The sequence below is a fragment of the Pleurodeles waltl genome, chromosome 4_2, assembly GCF_031143425.1.
Source record: "Pleurodeles waltl isolate 20211129_DDA chromosome 4_2, aPleWal1.hap1.20221129, whole genome shotgun sequence".
NCBI lineage: Eukaryota > Metazoa > Chordata > Amphibia > Caudata > Salamandridae > Pleurodeles > Pleurodeles waltl.
Genome location: NC_090443.1, coordinates 864,941,526 through 864,965,810, shown reverse-complemented (window position 1 = coordinate 864,965,810; position 24,285 = coordinate 864,941,526). Strand labels below are relative to the sequence as shown.

At 48.4% G+C, this 24,285-nt stretch overlaps 1 protein-coding gene across 1 annotated transcript in view; it reads right to left on the bottom strand.

The window, feature by feature from the left end:
• The window catches only part of FAM151A (family with sequence similarity 151 member A), a 179,724-nt gene extending 169,254 nt beyond the window's left edge, over positions 1 to 10,470 (bottom strand). The window contains exon 1 of the mRNA XM_069232621.1: positions 10,074 to 10,470. Coding sequence (XP_069088722.1) covers positions 10,074 to 10,191 — 118 coding nt within the window. The 5' untranslated portion in view covers positions 10,192 to 10,470. The remainder of the gene's footprint in view (positions 1 to 10,073) is intronic.
• Between the last annotated feature and the right edge of the window lie 13,815 nt (positions 10,471 to 24,285).

Genomic DNA, 24,285 nt, shown 5'->3' with positions numbered 1-24,285 from the left:
ATTTTCAAAGGATATTATGTTATTTTGTGGTAATCACAATTTTCTGGTGAAATTCAAGTGATAGTGTCAGCCTGATAATGACATTCTTCCTTTAAAATGTAAATTTCATGCAATGGGGGTCAATTTACCCTGCTCCAGCTAATTAGTGTTTAAGCATGACAGTGCATTTAGACATCCACAAACAACTCCGCTAAGATTTGCCAGTGTCATTTGTTTCATCAGAATTCGTTACATGAAATCTAAACAAATCCTGGGCACTCTAATTGGCATTTGGGCACATTGTTATCTGTACCGCGCAGAAAGAATTCTCAAACGCTTTCAGTTTCACTGTCAAGGTGTGATTTTCAATAAACCAATTTGTTTTTTTACTAAAAATGCAAATTCTGAACTTCATAGGAAAAGGGATTTTATTATTTGTACCACTCAGTATCTCAGGTACTGTTTTCAATAAACAGTCAACTCTTAGTTTAAAATCCTGGTGTTCATGCTAACTGCACCAAATAAACATGTCCCATAGAGACCATATGATCCCTCTTAAGAAAAAGAAAGAAAAGGACTGTGACGAAGACGACTACTGTTATGGGAACCATCTACTGTTAAATATATTATTGGACAAAACGTGTAAAGTGTCTTCAAGATGATGTGTTACAAATGCTACACATTTATAGCTCCTAAAACTCTGCTGATGAGGTTTATAGATTGATCGGTTCCCAAAATACAGAATTATGTAATATATGCGATAACTCACTGTAATAAATTGTTATTGGTTGAGGAGGGGTGAAACCTTTGCTCAAGCAGCAACCACAATCCTTGCCAGGGTGAGGCAGAAGCAAACTCCAAATTAACCTGTGCCTAGACCCGTGGTAGCTGTAAACAGAGCAGTCAGGCTTAACTTTAGGGCCATCTTGAGAAGTTCGGGGCCATCTTAAGCATTTTGGGGACCCGTGGTCGGAAAAGCTTTGAATTTATGATCAAATTTCAGTTGTTTCATGCCCTCTCTGTCCAGGTCACTCACAGTGCACTGGCACACTTGTCCAAATTCTTAATGTGTTTACAACTAGTATTCAAGGATAGTGGCATGTGTTTTTCAATATTGTAACACAGTAGCAGCTCACTAATATTACTGCAAATAATTTCTGCGACACCCTCCAATTTCTCATGTGTGAGGTCCTATTTTGATCTAAAAGAAACTTTTTGTTATGGATATTGCATGACACAGGGTCATTTTTCTACAAAATGTCTGTAATAAGGTTCTCCCATATCATCTACAGCTCACTTTCCCATGCCTTGAAACATCTCTGCTTAACTTAGAGGAAGTGTGTAGCACTTCAAACAATAATAAAGTGAAAACACAACACAAGAAAAATCCGACACCAATTTAGAAAACTAGAGCAAAATATATTAAATAAATCAAGACCAAAATAATAAAAATCCAATCAGTAGAATGGGAAATATGCAATTTTAAAGATTTAGGTGAAAATCGCACCAAAAATCCCTGGTACTACTTGAGGCAATCTGGATGTGCGAGTCTTGGCGAAAGTCACAAGTTCATGCCAATCACGATAGAGCACAGGTCACATACAGGCACCAGCTTATTCCAGCTGAAAAGTAACCTTCTCAGTCCAACGCAAAGAGTCCTGTTCGCGGATGAGGGGGCCACGAGGAACAAGGAAGCGTCACTGACAATCATCGTTGTAACTCAAAGAGCAAGCCTGCCATCACGGACAGTTGTTGCTGTACAGTGAGGATCCTGTTGTTGTCACAAACAGTTGAGCCAGAGCTTCGCAGTGGCACTTCCTGCAAGTGGTGGATGCGCCAGCGCGAACGGTTAGGTTTACGTAACTTCACATTGGCGGGCAGTGCAAGTGATGAGGTTTTGGCACCAACGGACCCATTTGTGGTCATGAAGAGCCCACAAACTTCAGTTCAGCACCACTGAAGCCACACTAAGGGTCCAGGACCTCAGGAGCACCACTTGGGGGTCAGGTGCTTACTCAGCTGGATCTGGGTGCTGGTTCAGGGGCTTTGACCCTGTTATGTCCCTGTGGCTCTGAACAGGAGGCCAGCAGACTAGCATTTGGAGTCACACTGGGAGTCCTGGGTTCAGGTGCACGTCCCATCCCTTGGACTCAGACAGGAGGGCAGCCAGGCAGTAAGGCAGCAATCCATCAAAACATCATTCCGGTAAGGCAGGAGGGCAGCATTGCAGCAGTCGCAGTCCTTTCAGCAGCAAAAGAGTCCTTCCTGGCAGAGTGTCCACAGGTCCAGACGTGTACTGAAAAGTTGTTTCTGAAGTCCAATATTTATACCAGGTCCCTCATGTGAAGTGGGAAAAGCTTCTTGAGATTTTCCTTCGAAGTGCACAGGTGTCCTGACTCCCCTGACCTGGCTCCAGACTAACTACAAGGGGTATGCAGCCCTTTGTGTGAAGGTAGAACATAACCTATTCAAGTTTGAGTAGGGTTCACACTTCCACCCTGCCAGTGATGGCCCATCCAGGCACACCTATGCTTTCTATTGTGTGTAGCTGTCTAGGAGGAATAGACAAAGTCAAACTGTCACCTACATCCAGCCATATGACCCAGATGAAAGCTGAAGGCACGAAATGGCTAAGGTAGGAAAATGTCAACTTTCAGAAAGTTGCATTTTTAAGATTGTAATATAAAATCCAACATTACCTTAAGAGAGGATTTTACATTACAATTCCAAAGACACCAAACATGAACTGGTTATTTGTTCCCATTTGGAGGTTACAGCTTATATAAGATAACTCTAAAGTTATCCTACAGGAGAGGTCGGCTTTTCAGTAGTAGAAAACAAATTTAAGAGTTTTTCACTACCAAGTCATGCAAAACTTAAAAGCACATGCCCAAGCTTTTAAATACCCTGCACCCTGTCCTCTGAGTTGCTTAAATGTATTAAAAAGGAAGGTATTGGCCTGGTAAAATGTTTCTTCTGCCAGGTCTAAATGTCAGTTTAAAACTTCACACACAGGCTGCAATGGTAGGCCTGAGACAGGTTTAAAGGGCTACTCAAGTAGGTGGCACTATTAGTCCTGCAGGCCCACCAGTAGCATTTAGCTTACAGGCCATGGGCACAGGTAATACCACTTTACTATGGACTTCTAAGTACATTAAATATGCCAATTGGGTATAAGCCAATTCTGTCAGATTGTAAGGAGAGAGCACAAGCATGTTAGCACTGGTTGCCAGTGGTAAAGTGTACAGAGTTCTAAAGCCAGCAAAAATGAGATCAGCAAAACAAAAGGTTTGAAAGCAAAAAGTCAGGGGTGGAAGCCATGCAAAGGATGCCAGGTTTACCACACACAATCTGGTTTCTATTGACCTTACTGTAGGAAAGTACCATCTTGCCTGGCATGTTACCCCCATATGTCACTGTATATATGTTGTTTTAGTTGTATGTGTCACTGGGACCCTGCCAGCCAGGGCCCCAGTGCTCATAAGTGTGCCCTGTATGTGTTCCCTGTGTGATGACTAACTGTCTCACTGAGGCTCTGCTAACCAGAACCTCAGTGGTTATGCTCTCTCTTTGCTTTCCAAATTGTCACTAACAGGCTAGTGACCAATTTCACCAATTCACATTGGCATACTGGAACACCCTTATAATTCCCTAGTATATGGTACTGAGGTACCCAGGGTATTGGAGTTCCAGGAGATCCCTTTGGGCTGCAGCATTTCTTTTACCACCCATAGGGAGCTCTGACAATTCTTACACAGGCCTGCCACTGCAGCCTGAGTGAAACAACGTCCATGTTATTTCACAGGCATTTACCACTGCACTTAAGTAACTTATAAGTCACCTATATGTCTAACCTTTACCTGGTAAAGGTTGGGTGCTAAGTTACTTAGTGTGTGGGCACCCTGGCACTAGCCAAGGTGCCCCCACATCGTTCAGGGCAAATTCCCCGGACTTTGTGAGTGCGGGGACACCATTACACGCGTGCACTATACATAGGTCACTACCTATGTATAGCGTCACAATGGTAACTCCGAACATGGCCATGTAACATGTCTAAGATCATGGAATTGTCACCCCAATGCCATTCTGGCATTGGGGAAGACAATTCCATGATGCCCCGAGTCTCTAGCACAGACCCGGGTACTGCCAAACTACCTTTCCCGGGGTTTCACTGCAGCTGCTGCCAACCCCTCAGACAGGTTTCTGCCCTCCTGGGGTCCAGCCAGGCTTGGCCCAGGAAGGCAGAACAATGGACTTCCTCAGAGAGAGGGTGTTACACCCTCTACCTTTGGAAAAAGGTGTCAGGGCTGGGGAGGAGTAGCCTCCCCCAGCCTCTGGAAATGCTTTGATGGGCACAGATGGTGCCCATCTCTGCATAAGCCAGTCTACACCGGTTCAGGGATCCCCCAGCCCTGCTCTGGCACGAAACTGGACAAAGGAAAGGGGAGTGACCACTCCCCTGACCTGCACCTCCCAGGGGAAGTGCCCAGAGCTCCTCCAGTGTGCTCCAGACCTCTGCCATCTTGAAAACAGAGGTGCTGCTTGCACACTGGACTGCTCTGAGTGGCCAGTGCCAGCAGGTGACGTCAGAGATTCCTTCTGATAGGCTCTTACCTGTGTTGCTAGCCTATCCTCCTTCCTAGGTAGCCAAACCTCCTTTTCTGGCTATTTAGGGTCTCTGCTTTGGGGAATTCTTTAGATAACGAATGCAAGAGCTCATAAGAGTTCCTCTGCATCTCTCTCTTCACCTTCTGCCACAGAATCGACTGCTGACTGCTCAGTAAGCCTGCAAAACTGCAAAAAAGTAGCAAAGACGGCTACTGCAACCTTGTATCGCTGATCCTGCCGCCTTCTCGACTGTTTTCCTGGTGGTGCATGCTGTGGGGGTAGTCTGCCTCCTCTCTGCACTAGTAGCTCTGAAGAAATCTCCTGCGGGACGATGGAATCCTCCCCCATGCAACCGCAGGCACCAAAAGAACTGGATCACTGGTCCTCTGGGTCCCCTCTCAGCACGACGAGCGTGGTCCCTGGAACTCAGCAACTCTGTCCAAGTGACTCCCACAGTCCAGTGACTCTTCAGTCCAAGTTTGGTGGAGGTAAGTCCTTGCCGCCCCACGCTAGACTGCATTGCTGGGTACCGCGTGATTTGCAGCTGCTCCGGCTCCTGTGCACTCTTCCAGGATTTCCTTTGTGCACAGCCAAGCCTGGGTCCCCGACACTCTAACCTGCAGTGCACAACCTCCTGAGTTGTCCTCCGGCGTCGTGGGATCTTCTTTTGTGACTTCGGGTGAGCTCCGGTTCACTCTTCTTCATAGTGCCTGTCCTGGCACTTCTGCGGGTGCTGCCTGCTTCTGTGAGGGCTCCCTATCTTGCTGGGTGCCCCCTCTGTCTCCTCACGCTATTGGCGCCATCCTGGTCCCTCCTGGGCCACAGCAGCATCCAAAAACCCTAACCGCAACCCTTGCAGCTAGCAAGGCTTGTTTGCGGTCTTTCTGCATGGGAACACCTCTGCACGCTTCTTCATGGCGTGGGACATCCATCCTCCAAAGGGGAAGTTCCTAGTCCTCTTCATTCTGGCAGAATCCACAGCTTCTACCATCCGGTGGAGTTTCTTTGCATCATCAGCTGGCATTTCCTGGGCATCTGCCCAATCTCGACTTTGTCTCGACTCTTGGACTTGGTCCCCTTGTTCCACGGGTACTCTCATCCGGAAATCCACCTTTGTTGCATCGCTGGTGTTGGTCTTCCTTGCAGAATTCCCCTATCACAACTTCTGTGCTCTCTGGGGAACATAGGTGCACTTTACACCTACTTTTCAGGGTCTTGGGGTGGGTTATTTTTCTAACCCTCACTGTTTTCTTACAGTCCCAGCGACCCTCTACAAGCTCACATAGGTTTGGGGTCCATTTGTGGTTCGCATTCCACTTTTGGTGTATATGGTTTGTGTTGCCCCTATATATATGTGCTCTCATTGCCATCTATTGTGACTGTACATTGCTTGCATTACTTCCTTTTGCTATTACTGCATATTTTTGGTATTGTGTACATATATCTTGTGTATATTTGCTATCCTCATACCGAGGGTACTCACTGAGATACTTTTGCCATATTGTCATAAAAATAAAGTACCTTTATTTTTAGTATATCTGTGTATTGTGTTTTTTTATGATATTGTGCATATGACACCAGTGGTATAGTAGGAGCTTTGCATGTCTCCTAGTTCAGCCTAAGCTGCTCTGCTAAGCTACCTTTTCTATCAGCCTAAGCTGCTAGAACACCTCTTCTACACTAATAAGGGATAACTGGACCTGGTGCAGAGTGTAAGTACCCCTTGGTACCCACTACAAACCAGGCCAGCCTCCTACACTTACCCAGAGTAGCCTCTCTTTGATCACTTCAAGTTGGTTATCTGGAACACGTCTCTGAGACTTGAACTTCCACGCCTGATGCTAACAAAGCTTGACCCTTTTGTTCTAACCCTTGGGGTGCCATAAAGCTTTCACTATAGACATATTTATATTGGAAAGGGCTTGCAAACTAGATACATTATTGTGCTTTTGGTGATACTCTTCTGGATTCAGTGATGAATCTTGTGTTCTTTTGATCAGACTCCAGAAGATCTTAATTTATGTTACAAAATAGAGAAACACCCTCAACACATATATGTGCATTGTAGGCAATTGGGGAAAATGAAGTGAATCTTTAGAATGTAAAAAATGGAAAATGGGCCCAGTGCAAGGATTGCATGGGGAAATAAAACTGTATAAGATATTGGCCTTAATCAATATCTGAGGCCCTGAATTAGCATCTTGTGGATGTGTGGCATCTGCAAAAAATTGGCAGAAGTCCCACAGTCCCTATATACAATGCTTATACATTTTAATATAGTCTAAATAGGGTGGACTGGTCTTTTGGCAATTTGTGGTAGATGTCCCGTCCTCTCTAAGCCCTAAATCAAGGCCTTAAAATTAGAGTTCTATTCTTTTATTTGTAATTTTATATTTATTGTTATTAAAGCTAACACTAAGGGCCTGATTCTAACTTTGGAGGACGGTGTTAAACCGTCCCAAAAGTGGCGGATATACCACCTACCGTATTACGAGTCCATTATATCCTATGGAACTCGTAATACGGTAGGTGGTATATCCGCCACTTTTGGGACGGTTTAACACCGTCCTCCAAAGTTAGAATCAGGCCCTAAGTGCCATAAACTACTTGAAGGTACCGGAAATTACAAATGTGAACATAAAATATTCAAGCATCGCAATCCCCATAGAAACAAACAAGGAGTTGATAACATAACACATATTATAACGATATTATGAAGTCAGGAGAAAAGATTACTGCCTTAATCTATGCCCTGACAAATAATAACTTTTCTGCCAAAATACTACCATTCAACCTAAACTGTCAATTACAATATGGGGATAGAGTTCTCAATTTCATTGGATGGTGGAATCACTATCTCTGTCATCAACCCATGAAAGTCTGCCCATCAGGTATGTAATGGCAGTATTCACTGCCCTATTCCAACATGATCATGTGTGGAGTAGGCATGGTGGTAAGGGAGACCACCAGCGCTGAGCTTTTAATAACCTTTCCCATGTATTCTCCTTCTAAGAGCTAAAACAAAATCACTAACATTTCCATTTCCAAGTCATTCCGTGCTGTAAATCTCGGAAACTCGCAAAAATTAAGGGAGGAGAAAATCCATCTAGCATCTCATGGTACCAGAGTAGTACTGAAGATTCGCTTCAGGGGATGTTAATATACTCCTCCGCAAAAAGGAAGTGCTGACAATACTGTCACAAGTACAGTGCATGTGTGTGTGGTACATGGAACAGATCTTGCTGATTTTTGTTTGGCTGCAGTGTGCTAGACTTCTCTAGGAAAAACTAATCCTAGGAATCACCAATGTCCAACACTCTGGTCAATCCCTGGAATTATGTTCCTTACTGCAGTGAGTGTGGAGTACTGCCTGAGGGAATTTAAATGGTTCCACTGGAACTCAGAGGCCGTCAGCCAGACAGTGGTGGCTGACCTTAGCGTGGCGGTTTTCGCACTGCATAGCTGATGTTGGCCACTGCCCTCTAGTCTTATGGCTACCCCTGTAATAAATAGGTAATCGTGCTGGCGGCCTTGTTGGGAAGTGGTGGAGGGTATCTGTGTTTTGATCTGGGTGGAGGCAAAGTCTCCTGCAGCTAATTTACAGTTTCTGGTAGCCCCACACTCCCTCTTCTTACAGCATGGAAACCCTGTGAAAGGTTTCCATACTTAGACTTCCTGGAGCACTGTGGGAACACACACACACACATTTCTTCACAATGTCACTTTTAAGGTCGCAATGATATGGGTGTGTACACATTTGTCCAACTAACTACATAATAAATGAATTGATTTACAAAGTGGCACTAGTCGCTCTGGGTTGCATGGATAGTAGTCCAACGCATCATAAGGAAACTGGATAGAATTGATTATCGGACTGTTAACAAGCAAACGATAGGTTGAATGTGGACCTGCCAAGGAGCTGAAAACAATACAATAATCGAGTGAGATACATTTTCTTTGTTAAGCATTGCTTTGCAACTGACCAAACTTATATACTCCTGGGAGGGGCCGAGGGGTTTCCTCTTGGTATAGCAATATTTTGCAGACAAATGTGCGTGGTACGCCGTTACTATAAGAAAGCATGTTGAGTTATGCATAAGTGTGCACTTGATGTTTTCAGTGAGAAATGTTTCCTCTATTACACGCTCCTAACTCGCCTGTCTTACGGGCAAGATGTGCACTAAATGTATTTTGATGTCCGCTACCAGTGTAAAGCCAGAAACGATCTCTTACCATGAATACCGCATACACATTCCCGCTGCTCAGACTAAATTAGGTGAGGACATAAATACAGAATCAGACACAAGAATACTGAGAATACGACGCGGAATTACTAATACTTTGCGGCAGTTTGCAAAACGTGGTTTCGGGATTTACTTTTTAACGCCGAACCTGCTTTGCACTGGGAAGTAACCCTAAAGTAATACACAGTAGCGCTTTGTGCTACTTTGTATCACTGGGCTTTCTGTAGATGGTACATTGGCATTCTTCATTCAACTACCCATGGATTTTGACAAAAAAAAACGATGTACTAGAAAGGTAGACAGGACTTGGACAGAAAACTTTACATCTACTCGAGGCAGGTGTAAAGTCTGAGAAATGTTTACTTTTCTGAAAACGTTTTCAACCTTGCATGTGTGGACACAAACAAAGTGGGGAAAGTGTTTAAAACTATATCTAAGCTTCAGAAAGCCCTATACTTGACATCACCCACCTACCCTTCACTGTGGTGAAAACCAAAGTGCACCTGTGTAGGACGAGAGAGAAAGAGCACCATATATTAGTAGTTATGGCACGTTCTGCCATCCTCCTTTCGAGCAATTCAGCGCAGCAGCGTTTGTTGCACTGCTGAGATTCTTCAAAAACCTAGTAAATCTACCCTACCTTTCTTGGACTCGCTCGACATATATTAAGTACAAGAGATGTGCCTTTCTCTGCCCCATCTGTGGTGGATAACCTGTGCCCACTTGTGATTTTGTTGTCATACGAGAATACAACCACAGCGTGCTTTGAAACACAATTAACATGTGACTCAACACAAAATGGTACCTTGGTATGAACCTATAGGAGCTTGAGTCAGTGCACTGAACTATGAAATCAGTCTGGTGGTCTCAGCCATTCTATGAATTAGTAAGTCAGCACACACAGTACCACCACCGCCAGCAAAGTGGGGCGTCTGAAAGAACAGGTGTGGGACAAGGATTACTTTAAACTCGGTCGTTTTTAAAGAGAGTTTCTGTGTCTCTGGCTCTAAGATGAAAAAACAATAAAGAGAGCAGTTTCCAATGGCACGTGGAGCACAGGAGAACTGTGGTTGGGGGAAGGGGCTGGATTGGGTGCCTCTTTCCAGTATCCACCAACTAACTAGAGATCACACAATCCCACTTAAAACTATAAATAAATTGAGAAGATATTTAAAATAAAACACCACTCTGAGGAAACTGGAAAGGCACAGAGAGAAAGTGTGAAGGAGATGCAAACGGTACCTGTGCTGGGCTTCCTGCCCACCGTCAGGCACACAACCGTGATGGCTATGCAAACTGCGACAAAGACCCCCACTCCGGCTGCCGTCCTCAGAACCTCGCAGTGCTTAGAGGCAATCATTGTGGTTCGTGCTGGAGAAGGAGGAACCAGGCAAAGCTTCTTCAGGGGTCTGAGATGTGCTTCCTGATGCCGTCACCTCCCACCCCGAGCTTGCCTTGTCATCAACAGCTCCCCACCATGATCCTTTCCAGCTATCCTTGGAGGTGCATATGCGGACAGGGAGTTTCCACGGTTGTTTTATCACTCTGGGAGATATTGGTTAAGCATGCGCCACCTCCTCCTTTGCCTGTTCCTGGAGCAGGAATATACACCTGGGTCCGAGGAAACCTGATGTCTCCCTTAGCGCTTGCGGAATTTATGTGCTCATGCAAATCTTCTCAAGTTACAGAGAGGTTTCAGGCTGCTGTCCTTTCAGTTGCCAGATACTCAATCCTTGCAGTTAATTATTGTTCTTTCAAACAATGGGGTTTTAAATTACTCATTCCCATGCTCTTGACCCTTGTCCTTTGAAAGCTCAAAGTATACCAGCTGTGGGAATAATGCCGTTATAAAACGTGTGTCTTGGGATGTTTACCTCCTGATTACGGACGAGAACGTGATTGCTTAAAGTCTGATAAAGGTATCTGATGCTCTCGTGAGAGGAAGACCTATCTTGGATCGTTCGTCCATAAATGCGTCTCTGGGTGCTGACGTCTCTGGGTGCTGCAGGCTTTCACCAAGCCTCCTACAATTCAAAACAAACATTGGCAAAACCAGTAGGTCTTGGATTGGCTGCTAGCATTTTAGCTTTGTCAATGCTTGTTTTGTTTTGCCAAGGTTTTTGTAAAACTTTATTTTTGATGGTCTGCCTAGCCCTCACAAATACAAAACATAAACATTTACAAAAAGGTAAAATATTTATTTGGCCTCTCAAAGGCCCACTTTATCATTTCAGTCCATGATAGTGATGGAAAGTACGTGTGAGGATGTGCTCTTAATGAAAGAGCAGAATGGCATCACTCACAGTGAACTTGGCCGGTAACTGCCGAAGAATGACCAACTGCCCCATGATGTATGCGTTAGTGGGTGGAATTAAAAATGTGAATGGCACAACAATAGACCAATAGATGTATAGGGCTGGCTATATTCACTATAGCCCATATTCACTTAAAAAAACAAAAGTTACAGGTTCTGAATTTACTCGCACAAAACCTTAGAAATTCAGCAGTTATAGTCATGGCTAACTCAAGTAACTATAACTCGCACCCTAAGTTAACTATAATTTGCGCCCTCACAATGCACAGTTCTCTCATCAATAATTGTATTGCAGATGTTGCAGTAATAATATGAATGAAGCCATAGAAGGTGTCATCATGATGTAATATGTGGAGTAATTAGCTGTACATGGCGAAGGCGCAAGTTATAGTTATTTGAGTTAACCATAACTATAATTGTTGAATTTCTAAGGTTTTGTGTGAGTAAATTCAGAACCTAACTATAACGTCCCCGTAACCTTTGTTTTTTCAGTGAATTTCTATGTATTTTTGTTTAGCATGGACAGTCAGAAATATAAACATCCCGCTCATGCCTTTGGCCATGCGCAGTGGGGTTGGCCACAGGGCCTGGCCTATGGTTAGGCCCAGCAGCCAACCCTCCTGCATGCACCCAAACCCAAGCTGCGCACTACAGTTTTGGGACCCCCCTCCTTTCTTTCGGCCCCGCTTGATGGATCACCCCAAAAGTTCAAGACATCAGCTGAACTGACTAATGTATACGTTTTGAAACTTTTGTGAAGATTCATCATGTGGCACAAAAGTTATCGGCAAAACACAAAATGCTCCGTCTGAACACTATGACCCTCATTATGACTTTGGCAGTCTTTTTCAGAGACCGCCGAACCCTCTGCCAGTGCTGGTGGTATACTGACCTCCATATTTGGAGTTGTGTGTAGACTTCTGCCCATTTATGGGTGGAAGTCTGACTGATGGAGTTACATCACCAGCACCGCCACGCCAGCAAGACTCCGCCCGCCGTATCTCAAGCTGTAATATGGCTCGGCAGAGTCTTACTGGCATGGTGGTGGTGGCGGTGCAAAACTGTGAGGATTCATCCCCTCCTGGACGACCTCCTCGACAGAAAAGGTAAATGATCGTCCGACAAGGGAGGGCGTGTCTGTGTGTGCGTGTCTGCGTGTGTGAGTGTGTGTGTGGTAGTTTGAATGCGGGGGTGTCTGTGTGTGCGTGTCTGCATGTGTGAGTGTGTGTTTGGTAGTTTGAATGTGGGGGTGTCTGCATGTGTGAGTGCGTGTGTGGTAGTTTGAATGCGGTGGGTTGGGAAGCATCTGCATGTGTGAGTGCATGAGTGAGTGCAAGTATGCGGAGGGGGTTGTAGTATGAGTGTGAGTATGTGGAGGGGGTGGTAAATGTGTGCATGTATGCGATTGAATGTGTGCGTGTGTGTGCATGAATGGGGTGTTTGTGTGCATGGGTGTGCCTGAGTGCGTGTAAGTGCTCAAATGCGTGTTTGAGTGTGCGTGTTTGAGTGTGTGTCTGCGAATGAATGGGGATGTATGTAGCGACTGCGTGTGGTGCATGTTTGTAAGAGTGTGGATGTGTGTGGGTGCATGTGTGCATGTGTGTGGACACGTGGGTGTGCATGCGCTGGTGATAGGAATGGGGAATCCTGTTGACAGGTGCATTACCGCCAGGGTTTTCGTGGCGGGGTGACCGCCATGGAAAGCCTGCAACCTTGTAATCTGGCCGTCAGGCAGAGCTCATCGCCAGCTGCGTCGGTGTGACTGCACCGGCAGGCCACGCGGCGTTGCAGTGGTTTGGCATCTGCCAAACTCTACAACTTGTAATGCAGCGGTCTTTACCACCAGGTCCGAGGTGGTACGACTGCCACAGTGAAGCTGGCGGTCTGTTGACTGCCAGCCTCGTAATGAGGGCCTATGTCTTTAGGTCTCGGCTAAAATCAGACCTAAAGAAACCACCTACACATCCGTTCACTCAAGTTCACACCCCACCATGCTATTCCTCATTTCTGCCTCTTTGTAAACGTTCTTTAAAATGTTCTTTCTGTTCTTGCACCTCTGTTCAGCTCCCCGTTGCTTTCCAGATAGGAATGTGTTATATAAATACGCCGAAATACATACAACCAAACAACCCCTAAGATCTGTGAAATTCCATAGTGCACAGACCTGCAATTAATGCAGTTGGTGGTTTTAATGTTGAATGCAGGTGCTTAATGACTGCGCCATCTTCAGTGTAGGAAGAACACACAGTTCCGGGGACCCCTAAGCTTTGGTTGTCTTCAAAGTGACTTTGGCACTGCACCAGACTCCTTTGTAATGAGAAGTGAGGAGCAAGGATAGACATTAGTATGATAAAATAATGCACAAAAACATGCACTATGTCAAAATGCTCTTTCAATTGTAATGTCAACATACCTATGTCACACAGCTCTAGTCCATGAGGAAACAAAGCAGATGTCACACAGTGGGACCCACATCTAAAAATCGTAAGGGAAAGTGACAACTCAGTGACCATACACTCGGTGAAAACGACAGACAGTAGAGAGGTAGTAGTGTTAAAGTACATGTAGTAGGCAGGTTTGTATTCTTACCTGTGTCTCACTAGAAGTATTGCAGGATCACAGAGTTCCTGTTGTTGATGTCCTCTTCTTCTGCTTCCTCGTCTTCACTGTCCACAGGCTCCACAGCTGCCACAACACCTCCATCTGGACCATCATCCTGCAGAAAAAGCACCTGTTGTCGCAAAGCTAAGTTGTGAAGCATACAGCAGGCTATGATGATCTGGCACACCTTCTTTGGTGAGTAGAATAGGGATCCACCTGTCATATGGAGGCACCTGAACCTGGCCTTCAGGAGGCGGAAGGTCCGCTCTATAATCCTCCGAGTTCGCCCATGGGCCTCATTGTAGCGTTCCTCTTCCCTTGTCCTGGGATTCCTCACTTGGGTCAGTAGCCATGACAGGTTGGGGTAACCAGAGTCACCTGCAAATGGCGAGGGACAACTGTTAGACACACACTAACCTGTAGGGATATCCCCAGACCCAGACAACCATTCCCACTGACTTGCTTCCAGGTGCTCACCTAATAGCCACACACAGTGCCTCTGGAGTTGCCCCATCACATAAGGGATGCTGCTATTCCTCAAAATGTAAGCGTCATGCACTGAGCCAGGGAATTTGGCATTAACATGGGAGATGTACTGGTCGGCCAAACACACCATCTGCACACTCATCGAATGATAACTCTTCCGGTTTCTGTACACCTGTTCACTCCTGCGGGAGGGTACCAAAGCCACATGTGTCCCATCAATGGCACCTATGATGTTGGGGATATGTCCCAGGGCATAGAAATTACCTTTCACTGTAGGCAAATCCTCCACCTGAGGGAAAACGATGTAGCTCCGCCTGTGTGTAAGCAGGGCAGACAACACTCTGGACAACACGTTGGAAAACATAGGCTGGGACATCCCTGATGCTATGGCCACTGTTGTTTGAAATGACCCACTTGCAAGAAAATGGAGTACTGACAGCACCTGCACTAGAGGGGGATTCCTGTGGGATGGCGGATAGCTGACATAAGGTCTGGCTCCAACTTGGCACACAGTTCCAGGATTGTGGCACGATCAAGCCTGTAGTTGATTATCACATGTCTTTCCTCCATTGTCGACAGGTCCACCAGCGGTCTGTACACCGGAGGATGCTGCCATCTCCTCACATGTCACAGCGGACGGTGCCTATGAAGGACAACAGCGAGCACAGAGTCAAGCAACTCAGAGGTGCGTACCCACAGCTTAAACAGTACACGATTCATAATCCGAAATAAGCATGTATGAGTGTTGAGGCAAGGCCTAGGTATGTGTGACGCAGTTAAAAATAAAGCCATGTGGGCCCCTGAAATGGCGGCTGCCTGACCTGTAAAGTGGGACAATGGGATGTGAGGTAACTGCGCTGGCGTTGTACACCGTTGCGGTAGGCGGTCGAAGACCGCAGCAAAATTCTGCATTGGTTAACATTGGACCCTATGGGTCCCAGGAGCCAATGAGGATGTACGCCGGTGGTGACGGTACGCACCGCCGCAGACGTGACCGCCATTTTCTATCTGTTTAATCACTCGATACCTGATCTTCAACAGGAGAGGACCTACACTGCAAGTGCTGCTATGACCTCAGTCTGGAAGAGACAATGGCTCGTGCGTCTGGGGAAAGGGCCCCTCCCTTCACATCGGAGGAGTTGGAGAAACTCGTGGATGGGGTCCTCCCCCAGTACACGCTACTCTACGGTCCTCCAGACAAACAGGTAAGTACACTGGGAGCATGCTGTATGGGCTATGCCTCTGTGGAGTGTGGTGGATGAAAGATGGGGGGGGAGATTGAGGCGTGCATGAAACGATGGTGAGTGCATGTGCCACATGGCAAGGGTAGGGATGGGGGCCAATGACTGTGACGGTGCAGTTGGTAATAACTTTTCTTTTTCTCCTGTACAATTCCTGTAGGTCAGCGCCCACCAGAAGAAGGATGTTTGCCGTGCCATCGCCAAGGACGTCCAGACCCTGGGGGTCTATCACAGACGGAGCATCCACTGCCGTAAGAGATGAGAGAACATTCGCCACTGGAGCAGGAAGATGCCGGAGGCCCAGCTGGGGATGGCCTCCCAACATGGGAGGGGTGCCCGTCGCACCATGACCCCCCTGATGTTCAGGATCCTGGCGGTGGCGTACCCGGAGTTGGATGGGCGCTTGAGGGCATAACAGCAGCAGCCACAAGGAGGTGAGTACACTCTCATTCAGCTGATTCAGCGTGCAGTGGAGGTGTCTGGGTGGGCAGGTGGGCTGTGGGATTCCCTAGGCCAGGGTGAGTTGCTAGTTAGGTTCCCTTCTTCTGGCAGACCCTGTGCCACCCCACCCCACCTGTGTACAGTGCCAACTACACCTAGTCAGGCTCCTGTGACATCCACGTGTGCAGATGTCAGCCATAGCCTTGTAGGCCATGTCCCAGGGATTGAACAGTGGACCCCAAGTGCGCAGTGTAGTGCAGGGGGCTTCTGTGTCTGTCGTGTCCGCCAACGGTAGCCATAATGCATGCACTCAACATGTCTTTCTTCTGTCGTTCCACCCCCTTTTTGTGGTCTCCCTGTTCTTGTGTGCATGAGCATCCTCAGGCGGAGGAGCAGTGACACCAGAGCAGGAGGGAGCTGCATCCAACATGGCCCTGGAGGGCGAGACTACGGACTCAGAACTCACCAGTGGGACGGAGGGCGAGGGGAGCTCCACGGCGGGGACAGGAGCTGAGACCAGTGATACGGGCTTGTCCTCTGATGGGAGCTACCTTGTGGTGGCGGCCACATCTGTGCCCCCGTATCTACAGGTACAGCTGCCACCCCCCCTACCAGCACCGCCCTCCCAGCAGCCCCTCAGCCTTTGCCCCGTCCCGCTGCTCACCCAGGAGGGTGGGCATCACCTTCGCCCCAGGCACCTCAGGCCCTGCCCCAGTCACCCCTGCTGCCCTCAGTGAGGAGGCCATTGACCGCCTCAGGTCCCTCACTGTTGGGCAGTCTACCATTTTGAATGCCATCCAGGGTGTAGAGAGGCAGTTGCAACAAACAAATTCATTCCAGGAGGGCATTCATTCTGGTCAGGCAGCCCTTCCGCGAGCTTTTCAGACTCTGGCCTCAGCACTGATGGCAGCTATTGTCCCTGTCTCTAGCCTCCCCTCTCCAACTTCCTCCACCCAGACCCACACCCCTGTACCTCAGCCTACCCCAAGCACACCATCAGACCAGCATGCACACACGTCAACACACAATGGAAGGTCTGGCAAACATAAGCACCTCACATCCCACAGACACTCACGCAAGCATCACACACATGCAGACACACCAACATCCACTGCCTCCACTGTGTCCCCCTCCTCCTCGTCTCCCTCCTCCCTCCCAGTCTCGTCTCCACTCACACCTGCATGAACTACATCTACAGCCACTACTTCCATCACCAGCACACACACCACCACACCCCGCTCATGTGCAGTCACCACCCCCACTACCATTCACACGTCCCGTGTCCTCTCCCAGTGTGTCTGTGACTCCACCTCCCAAGATACACAAACACAGGCACACACCCACCCAACAGCCATCCACCTCACGACAGCCTCCAGTGCATGCACCTTCACCCAAAGACACCAAACGAACACCTCCTACAATAACAACCTCTTCCTCCACTCCCAAACCCCCTCCAGCTACCCGTCCCAATGTTCCCAAGAAACTTTTCCTGTCCACCCTTGACCTCTTTCCCTCACCTCCCCCACCCCGTCAGTCTCCTAGGGCCCGACTCTCCAGGTCCCAACCTAGCACCTCAGCCACAGCTTCTCCGGGACCAGTGGTGCCAGTAGTCACCGGATTCTGGAGTGCACCAGGCAGCAGGGCAGCCAGTGTGGCAAGGAGCCACAGCACGGACAGTCCCCCACCTATCAAGCATCAAAAGTTGGCTAGTGCCCGGCGGGAGAGGGGGAAGACTCCAGCCACCAAAGCCGCTCCCAGGGGTACAGGTGGGAGTGTGGAGTCAGCTGCGACACCTTCCAAGGTGGGGAAGGGGTACAAGAAACTCAGCAAGTCTGGGAAGAGCAGCACGGCGGAGGCAACCGCCATCAGCCCCACTGCCCCGGAGGCAACCGCCATCATCCCTGCTGCCCAGGAGGCCACCGCCATCATCCCCGCTGCCCAGGAGGCCACCGCCATCATCCCCGCTGCCCAGGAGGCCACTGCCTTCATCCCCGCTGCCTAGGAGGTCACCGCCATCAGCCCAGCTGGGCCAGAAAGGACCGCCAGCACCAGCCCCACTGGGCCAGACAGGACCGCCAGCACCAGCCCCGCTGGGCCGGAAAGGAGCGCCAGCACCAGCCCTGCTGGGCCAGAAAGGACCGCCAGCACCAGCCCCGCTGGGCCAGAAAGGACTGCCTACACCAGCCCCGCTGGGCCAGACAACAGCTGAGTCGCTGCCAAGGACCCCGCCGCAACAAGCACCGCTGAACAGGACACCGCCGCCACAAGCACCTGAACAGGACACCGCCGCCACAAGCACCACTGGCCCATGAGCGCCAAAGGCACTGACGCTACTGTGTCCGCCACGAGAAGGATGAAGCACCCTGGGCACAAAGCCCCCTCCAGAATCAGTGGAGAAAGGCATCCACTACCCCAGTCCTTGGCAGGATGAAGCACTCTGGGCACAAAGCCCCCTCCAGAACCAGTGGAAAAAGGCATCCACTGCCTCAGTCCTTGGCAGGATGAAGCACTCTGGGCACAAAGCCCCCTCCAGAACCAGTGGAGATTTACATCCACTACCTCATTCCTTGGCAGGATGAAGCACTCTGGGCACAAAGCCCCCTCCAGAACCAGTGGAGATTTACATCCACTACCTCAGTCCTTGGCAGGATGAAGCACTCTGGGCACAAAGCCCCCTCCAGAACCAGTGGAGAAAGGCATCCACTACCTCAGTCCTTGGCAGGATGAAGCACTCTGGGCACAAAGCCCCCTCCAGAACCAGTGGAGATTTACATCCACTACCTCAGTCCTTGGCAGGATGAAGCATTCTGGGCACAAAGCCCCCTCCAGAACCAGTGGAGATTTACATCCACTACCTCAGTCCTTGGCAGGATGAAGCACTCTGGGCACAAAGCCCCCTCCAGAACCAGTGGAGAAAGGCATCCACTACCTCAGTCCTTGGCAGGATGAAGCACTCTAGGCACAAAGCCCCCTCCAGGACCAGTGGAGACTGTTATCCACTTGAGAGACTGTGGCTTTGCACTCCCCAGGGTTGAACAGTGGGCAACCCACCCACTGTAGAGACTTGAGAGACTGTGGCTTTGAACTCCCCAGGACTGAACAGTGGGCAAACCACCCACTGTAGAGACTTGAGAGACTGTGGCTTTGCACTCCCCAGGATTGAACAGTGGGCATGGGGCCCCCTCGTGGATTTGGCATCGTGCACTCAACCGGCAGAGGTGCCCCCCCTTTCCCTTCCCCCTGAGTTGCCTGTTTTATTGCTATCTGATGCCCCTGCAGTGTTCTCTCCTTCATGTTCGGGTATTGAGTGTGGGCCTCGCCCATGCCGTGCGGGCCCAGTGTTCCAGGGACTTCAATGGAGCTATATCTGGACTACTATTCTTGGTGTATATATTTGTTAATAGTGTATATATATTTTTGCGTACTGGATTTTAATATATTACAATGGTTACACTCATTTCCTTTTGTCTTTGCATTCTTCCGGGGAATTTGGGGGGTGTAACTGTAATGTATCATGCTGTAATAGTGTGTGTGTGTTGTAGTGGGTGAGGGTGGGGGTGTTGCGTGTGTGTGTCCCTGTTTTTTCCCTCCCTCCTCCCCTGTGTCGTAGGTGCAGTACTCAACATGGTCCTCGCCGCCGGCGTTCGCGCTCCTGGTAGAGGAGCAGGAAGATAAGGGCTGGGAAAATGTGCAGCTCTGGTTCCATGGCGTCCTGGTTCCTCGTGGAGTGTGTAGAGGTGAGCGTTTTCCCTTCGAAGTCCTGTTTCCGCCGTGTTTTTGTTCGCGGTAAATCCACCCTGGAAAAGGTGGCGGATTGGTAGGTTGTGATACTGTGGGCGATACATTGTCCTCCGCCTGTCTGTTGGCGGTGACCGCCATGCTGTTTGTTTGTACCGCTGTGGCGGTCGGAGTGTTAAAGTGGCTGTCTTTGTTGGAGTTTTCCGCCACGGTCGTAATTCCAATTTTTTTTTCCGCCGGCCTGTTGGCGGTCTTACCGCCGCTTGTAGTAACCACCATAACCCTGAGGGTCGTGGCCGGCAAGATGGCCGTTCGGTCCCACTAAACCAGTGCTCTTAGCCTCTTGAGGGAAACATGAAAGATCCTCCCGTCCAGGAGCCCATATGAGCACCAGCCTGTCTGAGACCTGAACAGTACACCTGGAGGGGATGCATTGGGGCTCGTTTGCGCTCCCTGCCTCCCGATATTGATCCTACGGGTCGCTGAGTGAGCGAAGGCCTGGAGATATTCAGTCGGGAGCATGGTGTTCTGTGTCTGTCCCTGTTAGTGGATGCTGATCTCAATCTCGGAGGAGGGAGACCTACCCTGTATTGCACAGGAGGCGTGCATCAGCCAGTGGAGTGTCTGTATGCCACTGCGGCGGTGGTCTGAGCTGCAACGACTTGATCTACGACCACAGCATGCGGAGGCCAGCCCACTTGGGAGATGTAATACCCTGAGCCCATGCTGTGGAGGTCAGGGCCCCTGCAGTTTGCATACCAGGCACTGGTATGTCCATAATTAGAGGCGGCGCCTGTCCTGCCCCCCTCCGCTCCTTGGACACCAAGGCATCGACTTGAGCCTGCTGCATCTCCAGGGGCTGAGAGGGACTAAGACATGGGAGCTGTGGGGACAAAGGCCCCCCGGGAAGAAGTGAGCTCCCAACGACTGAGAACATCGCAACTCCACTGACAACAACTTGATGATAACTATAGCCCACAACAAAAAAAGGGAAAAAAGGGAACACAAACTGCCATTGAGGAAACACAGGGGATGGTGGTGGAGACAACGAGTGTCCCCTGTAACCATCGCCTACTGCAAGGACTGCTATCCTTTGCAGCCGGGGTCCTGCCCTCGACCCCGATTGGACCTTGATGATTACCTGGGGGAGAGACTGGCTGGACTGAGTTGCTGCCCTCCCTTCTTTTTACTTTTTCTTCACTGGCTCTGTGAAAATCGCTGATTGGACCCCTTGCTGATGGGACCTGCAGACTCTCAACCCTCCCCCTCCACCGGTGAACCGAGTACAAAAGGTGAGGTGAGCTCACCTCACAGAAGGGACTATCTGGTGCCTTGTGGTTGGGGGGAGGTGGCAAGCCCTGGGAGTCCATGTATGGGATTCTAAGCCACAGAAGACATCCAGTGCAGGCCTGGTGGGGGGAGGTTGGCACTGTATGTTAGTAACTTTCTATACCACCAAATTTGTTGCCTGATTCCTTCAGCTGGCCTCTGTTTGAGACTGACAGAGTGCATCCCGATGGCTTTGCGGTGGAGACACTAGTTGCCGGTCAACCAGAACCTACTGTTGAAACTTTATGGATAGATTGCACCCAGGGGTCAAAAGGGTTAAAGACCGGAAACCTAGGAACCTGTAGCAAACAACAATAGACCAGTTTGCGGCCAACAGCTTGACGAGGGGCCAGCAGGTAGACAGCCCAGATGCATTTCAGGAGTCACAAGGCCTAACGGGAGAACAAATCCATTGAGGCCTCAAGCACGGCGATGCAGGCAAAAATTGAAGCCATTGCCCTGGATGTAAATATACTGTCGTAGTTTGGACTCTTGCTCTGAGCAAGACTGCTGGTTTAAGGATGACATTACTTTTGTTTGTAGGTGGCTGCGTCTTTCCTACAAGAAGTCGCAACTGTTGTCCCAACCTTACCGGCTCACTAGCAGCACCTCACCAGAAACACAATAGTAAAAGGTGATTTATGGCAGCCGTTTACGCATGGACTCGAAAATAAGATATCTCAGGGAATGTCGTGGTTAAACGGAGATGACCCTTTTCTCACAGATATATTATGTCTCATACAAACAAAGGCAATAACACAGATGCAGTGAACTTATAATAGTTTTTATTTAACATATCTGCAATTTGCGATAAGTTGCATGGACTGCAATGATTAGGATAATGAATATAGCAAGTAACAGTATTGTGAAGAAGAGAGTAATTGTTATGAAGACCCCCACCATTTTGCAATACATGAAAGAGATATATAAGATGGAATATGCCCTAATACCCTAATGTGAATAGGCCTAACCTCCTACCTAAAGGAGAGCTGGGTTTGGTAAACCTAATCTGCCAAAGCCGTGTCCATGAGAGGAGCCCCCAACCCTTGTTACCTTGGAATGAGGTCTCTATCTCAGACTCCGTAGGGACACGAAGACTAGGTCAGCGTCAAGATGACTGCAGCATTGGTATCAGCGATGGTGGCGATGCCCTCTGGTCGGAATCCCTCTGATTATCTGTCTAAAGTGTGATGTATTTATACAAATCTACAAGGTCCCCTGACGTAGGTGTATTCCTAAACAATAGATAACAGGCATGCTTGGGACGGCAATTAATATCAACAATCCTTCGAAAGTATAGAGAGGGAAAATCCCTAAGTGTGAACACCTACTGTTTGTTTGTCTTTGGTGCTTGATCTTGACACCTTGGTGCGGTGACACTGAAAATGTAACTCATAACAAGTGGCCTAACTATAAACAAGGCAGCCATCTTAGAAGAAATAAATAATGAATTGGGCTAAGACCGAGCAAGCTAAGTAGGTTAAAAGTCACTTGGTGACGGGGGCACGAGTCTACAAGCCAGAGGCTAAGCTAACTCCTGTTATCCCATTAAAACGAACACTAGGTGACGGGGGCAAGAGTCTACAAGCCAGAGGCTAAGCTAACTCCTGTTATCCCATTAAAACGAACTAGGATTCACTACAATACTACACTTTGACATTTGCAAAGTGACAGAGAGGACCATTGCCACAGAGTGGCAGGTCTGCCATCTGTAGACGGAAATTAAAACTCTAAAAGCCATGGAGGCAACACTAGAAGCTCGGATGCGAAAACTGGAAATGAGAGCAGAAGATGGCAAAGCAAGGTCTCGTAGGTGCACTCTGGTGTTGTGGGACTTCCTGAAAAGCAGAAGGCTCCACGCTGCAACTGTTTCTGGAGGACTGGATAAGAGCAGAGCTCCCAGGTATTGGTTTGTCACAATTCTTTGTGGTGTAGCGAGCCCACAGGTCACTGGCTCCCCTGCTGCCACTGGGGGGTGATCCAAGGACTATTATTGCATAGCTCCTTAACTAGAGAGACAGAGATGCAGTCCTGCAGGGAGTGCGCCGGAGGGGCGATCTACCTAAGATAACCATGTGATCAGGAAATTTCCAGAATACACACAAACTGTCAAACAACAACGCCAAACCTTCAGTGGAGTCAATCAGAAGTTAAAGGCTATGATCCTCCAGTATATGCTCCTCCACCCAGCGAAGCTGAAAGAGCTACATGGAGATCACTCACACATCTTCATAAAACTGGAAGATGTCTGGGGCTGGTTAGAAATCCACGGAGATGGCTTGATCTAGCCAGATGAGGGGGGTGGAGGGGGCACCAGAGGAATACCTGGAGGGGAGCAGAAGACAGGATTGACATTGAGGAAGAGAAGCAGATGACAGCAGCCCTCCAGGTCTGGCGCCAGAGTGGTGGTGCAGCAAGATGGCACTCTGGACTTGGAGCAACAATGTCAGGAATGAGAACGGACCATGGCCCTGATGGAGTCAGTCAAATCGGCTGACTCGACCGGGAGCAGATTGGACTTAGTGGAGGAGACGCTGATTCCTGACACTGAACTTACTTTGAACTGATATCACACTTGAGCCGGCACTCCCTGTCTCCTGGGGCCCACCAGAGGAAAATGGTCAGTGAAGTATCCTTTTTACTGTTGACGTACGCCTAGAATATATGTATTATATGAGGCCAACATGTAACAGTTGCCTTGGGGGTGCATGTTTAGACCCCGATTTTGATTTGAGACATTCCTGTATAGAGACATTGGGCCAGATGTATCCTACAACCGATTTGCGATTCTCAAATAGCGATTTTTAAGAAATCGCAATTTCAGAAATGCAAAAAGGTATGTATGATTTTTGCGATTCGGTAATAGCGATTTCTTAAAAATCGCAAATGCTATTACCGAATCGCAAATAGAGAATTTGTCCCCATTCGCACCTATGGGCCTATTGGCCCATATCTGCGAATTATTTGCATTTCCAAAATTGCGATTTCTTAACCAGAAATCGCAATTTTGGAAATGCAAAACCCCAGGGTGCTGGGGGCCTAAGGCCCCCTCTGCTGCACCCCACATTTTCTTTTTGGGACATGTAAGGTGCACACATGCCAAAAGGGCATGTGTGCTTTACATGTACATTTTAAAAATGCATTTTAAATGCATTTTTAAAATTTGCACATGGTTACCACCAGGTTCAACCTGGTGAGAAATAGCGATTCCTAAATGCCCAAATCTCATTTAGGAATTGCTTCTTACATGTGCTAAGAAATCGCAAATAAGGAATCCTTATTTGCAATTTCTTATTTAGAGAGT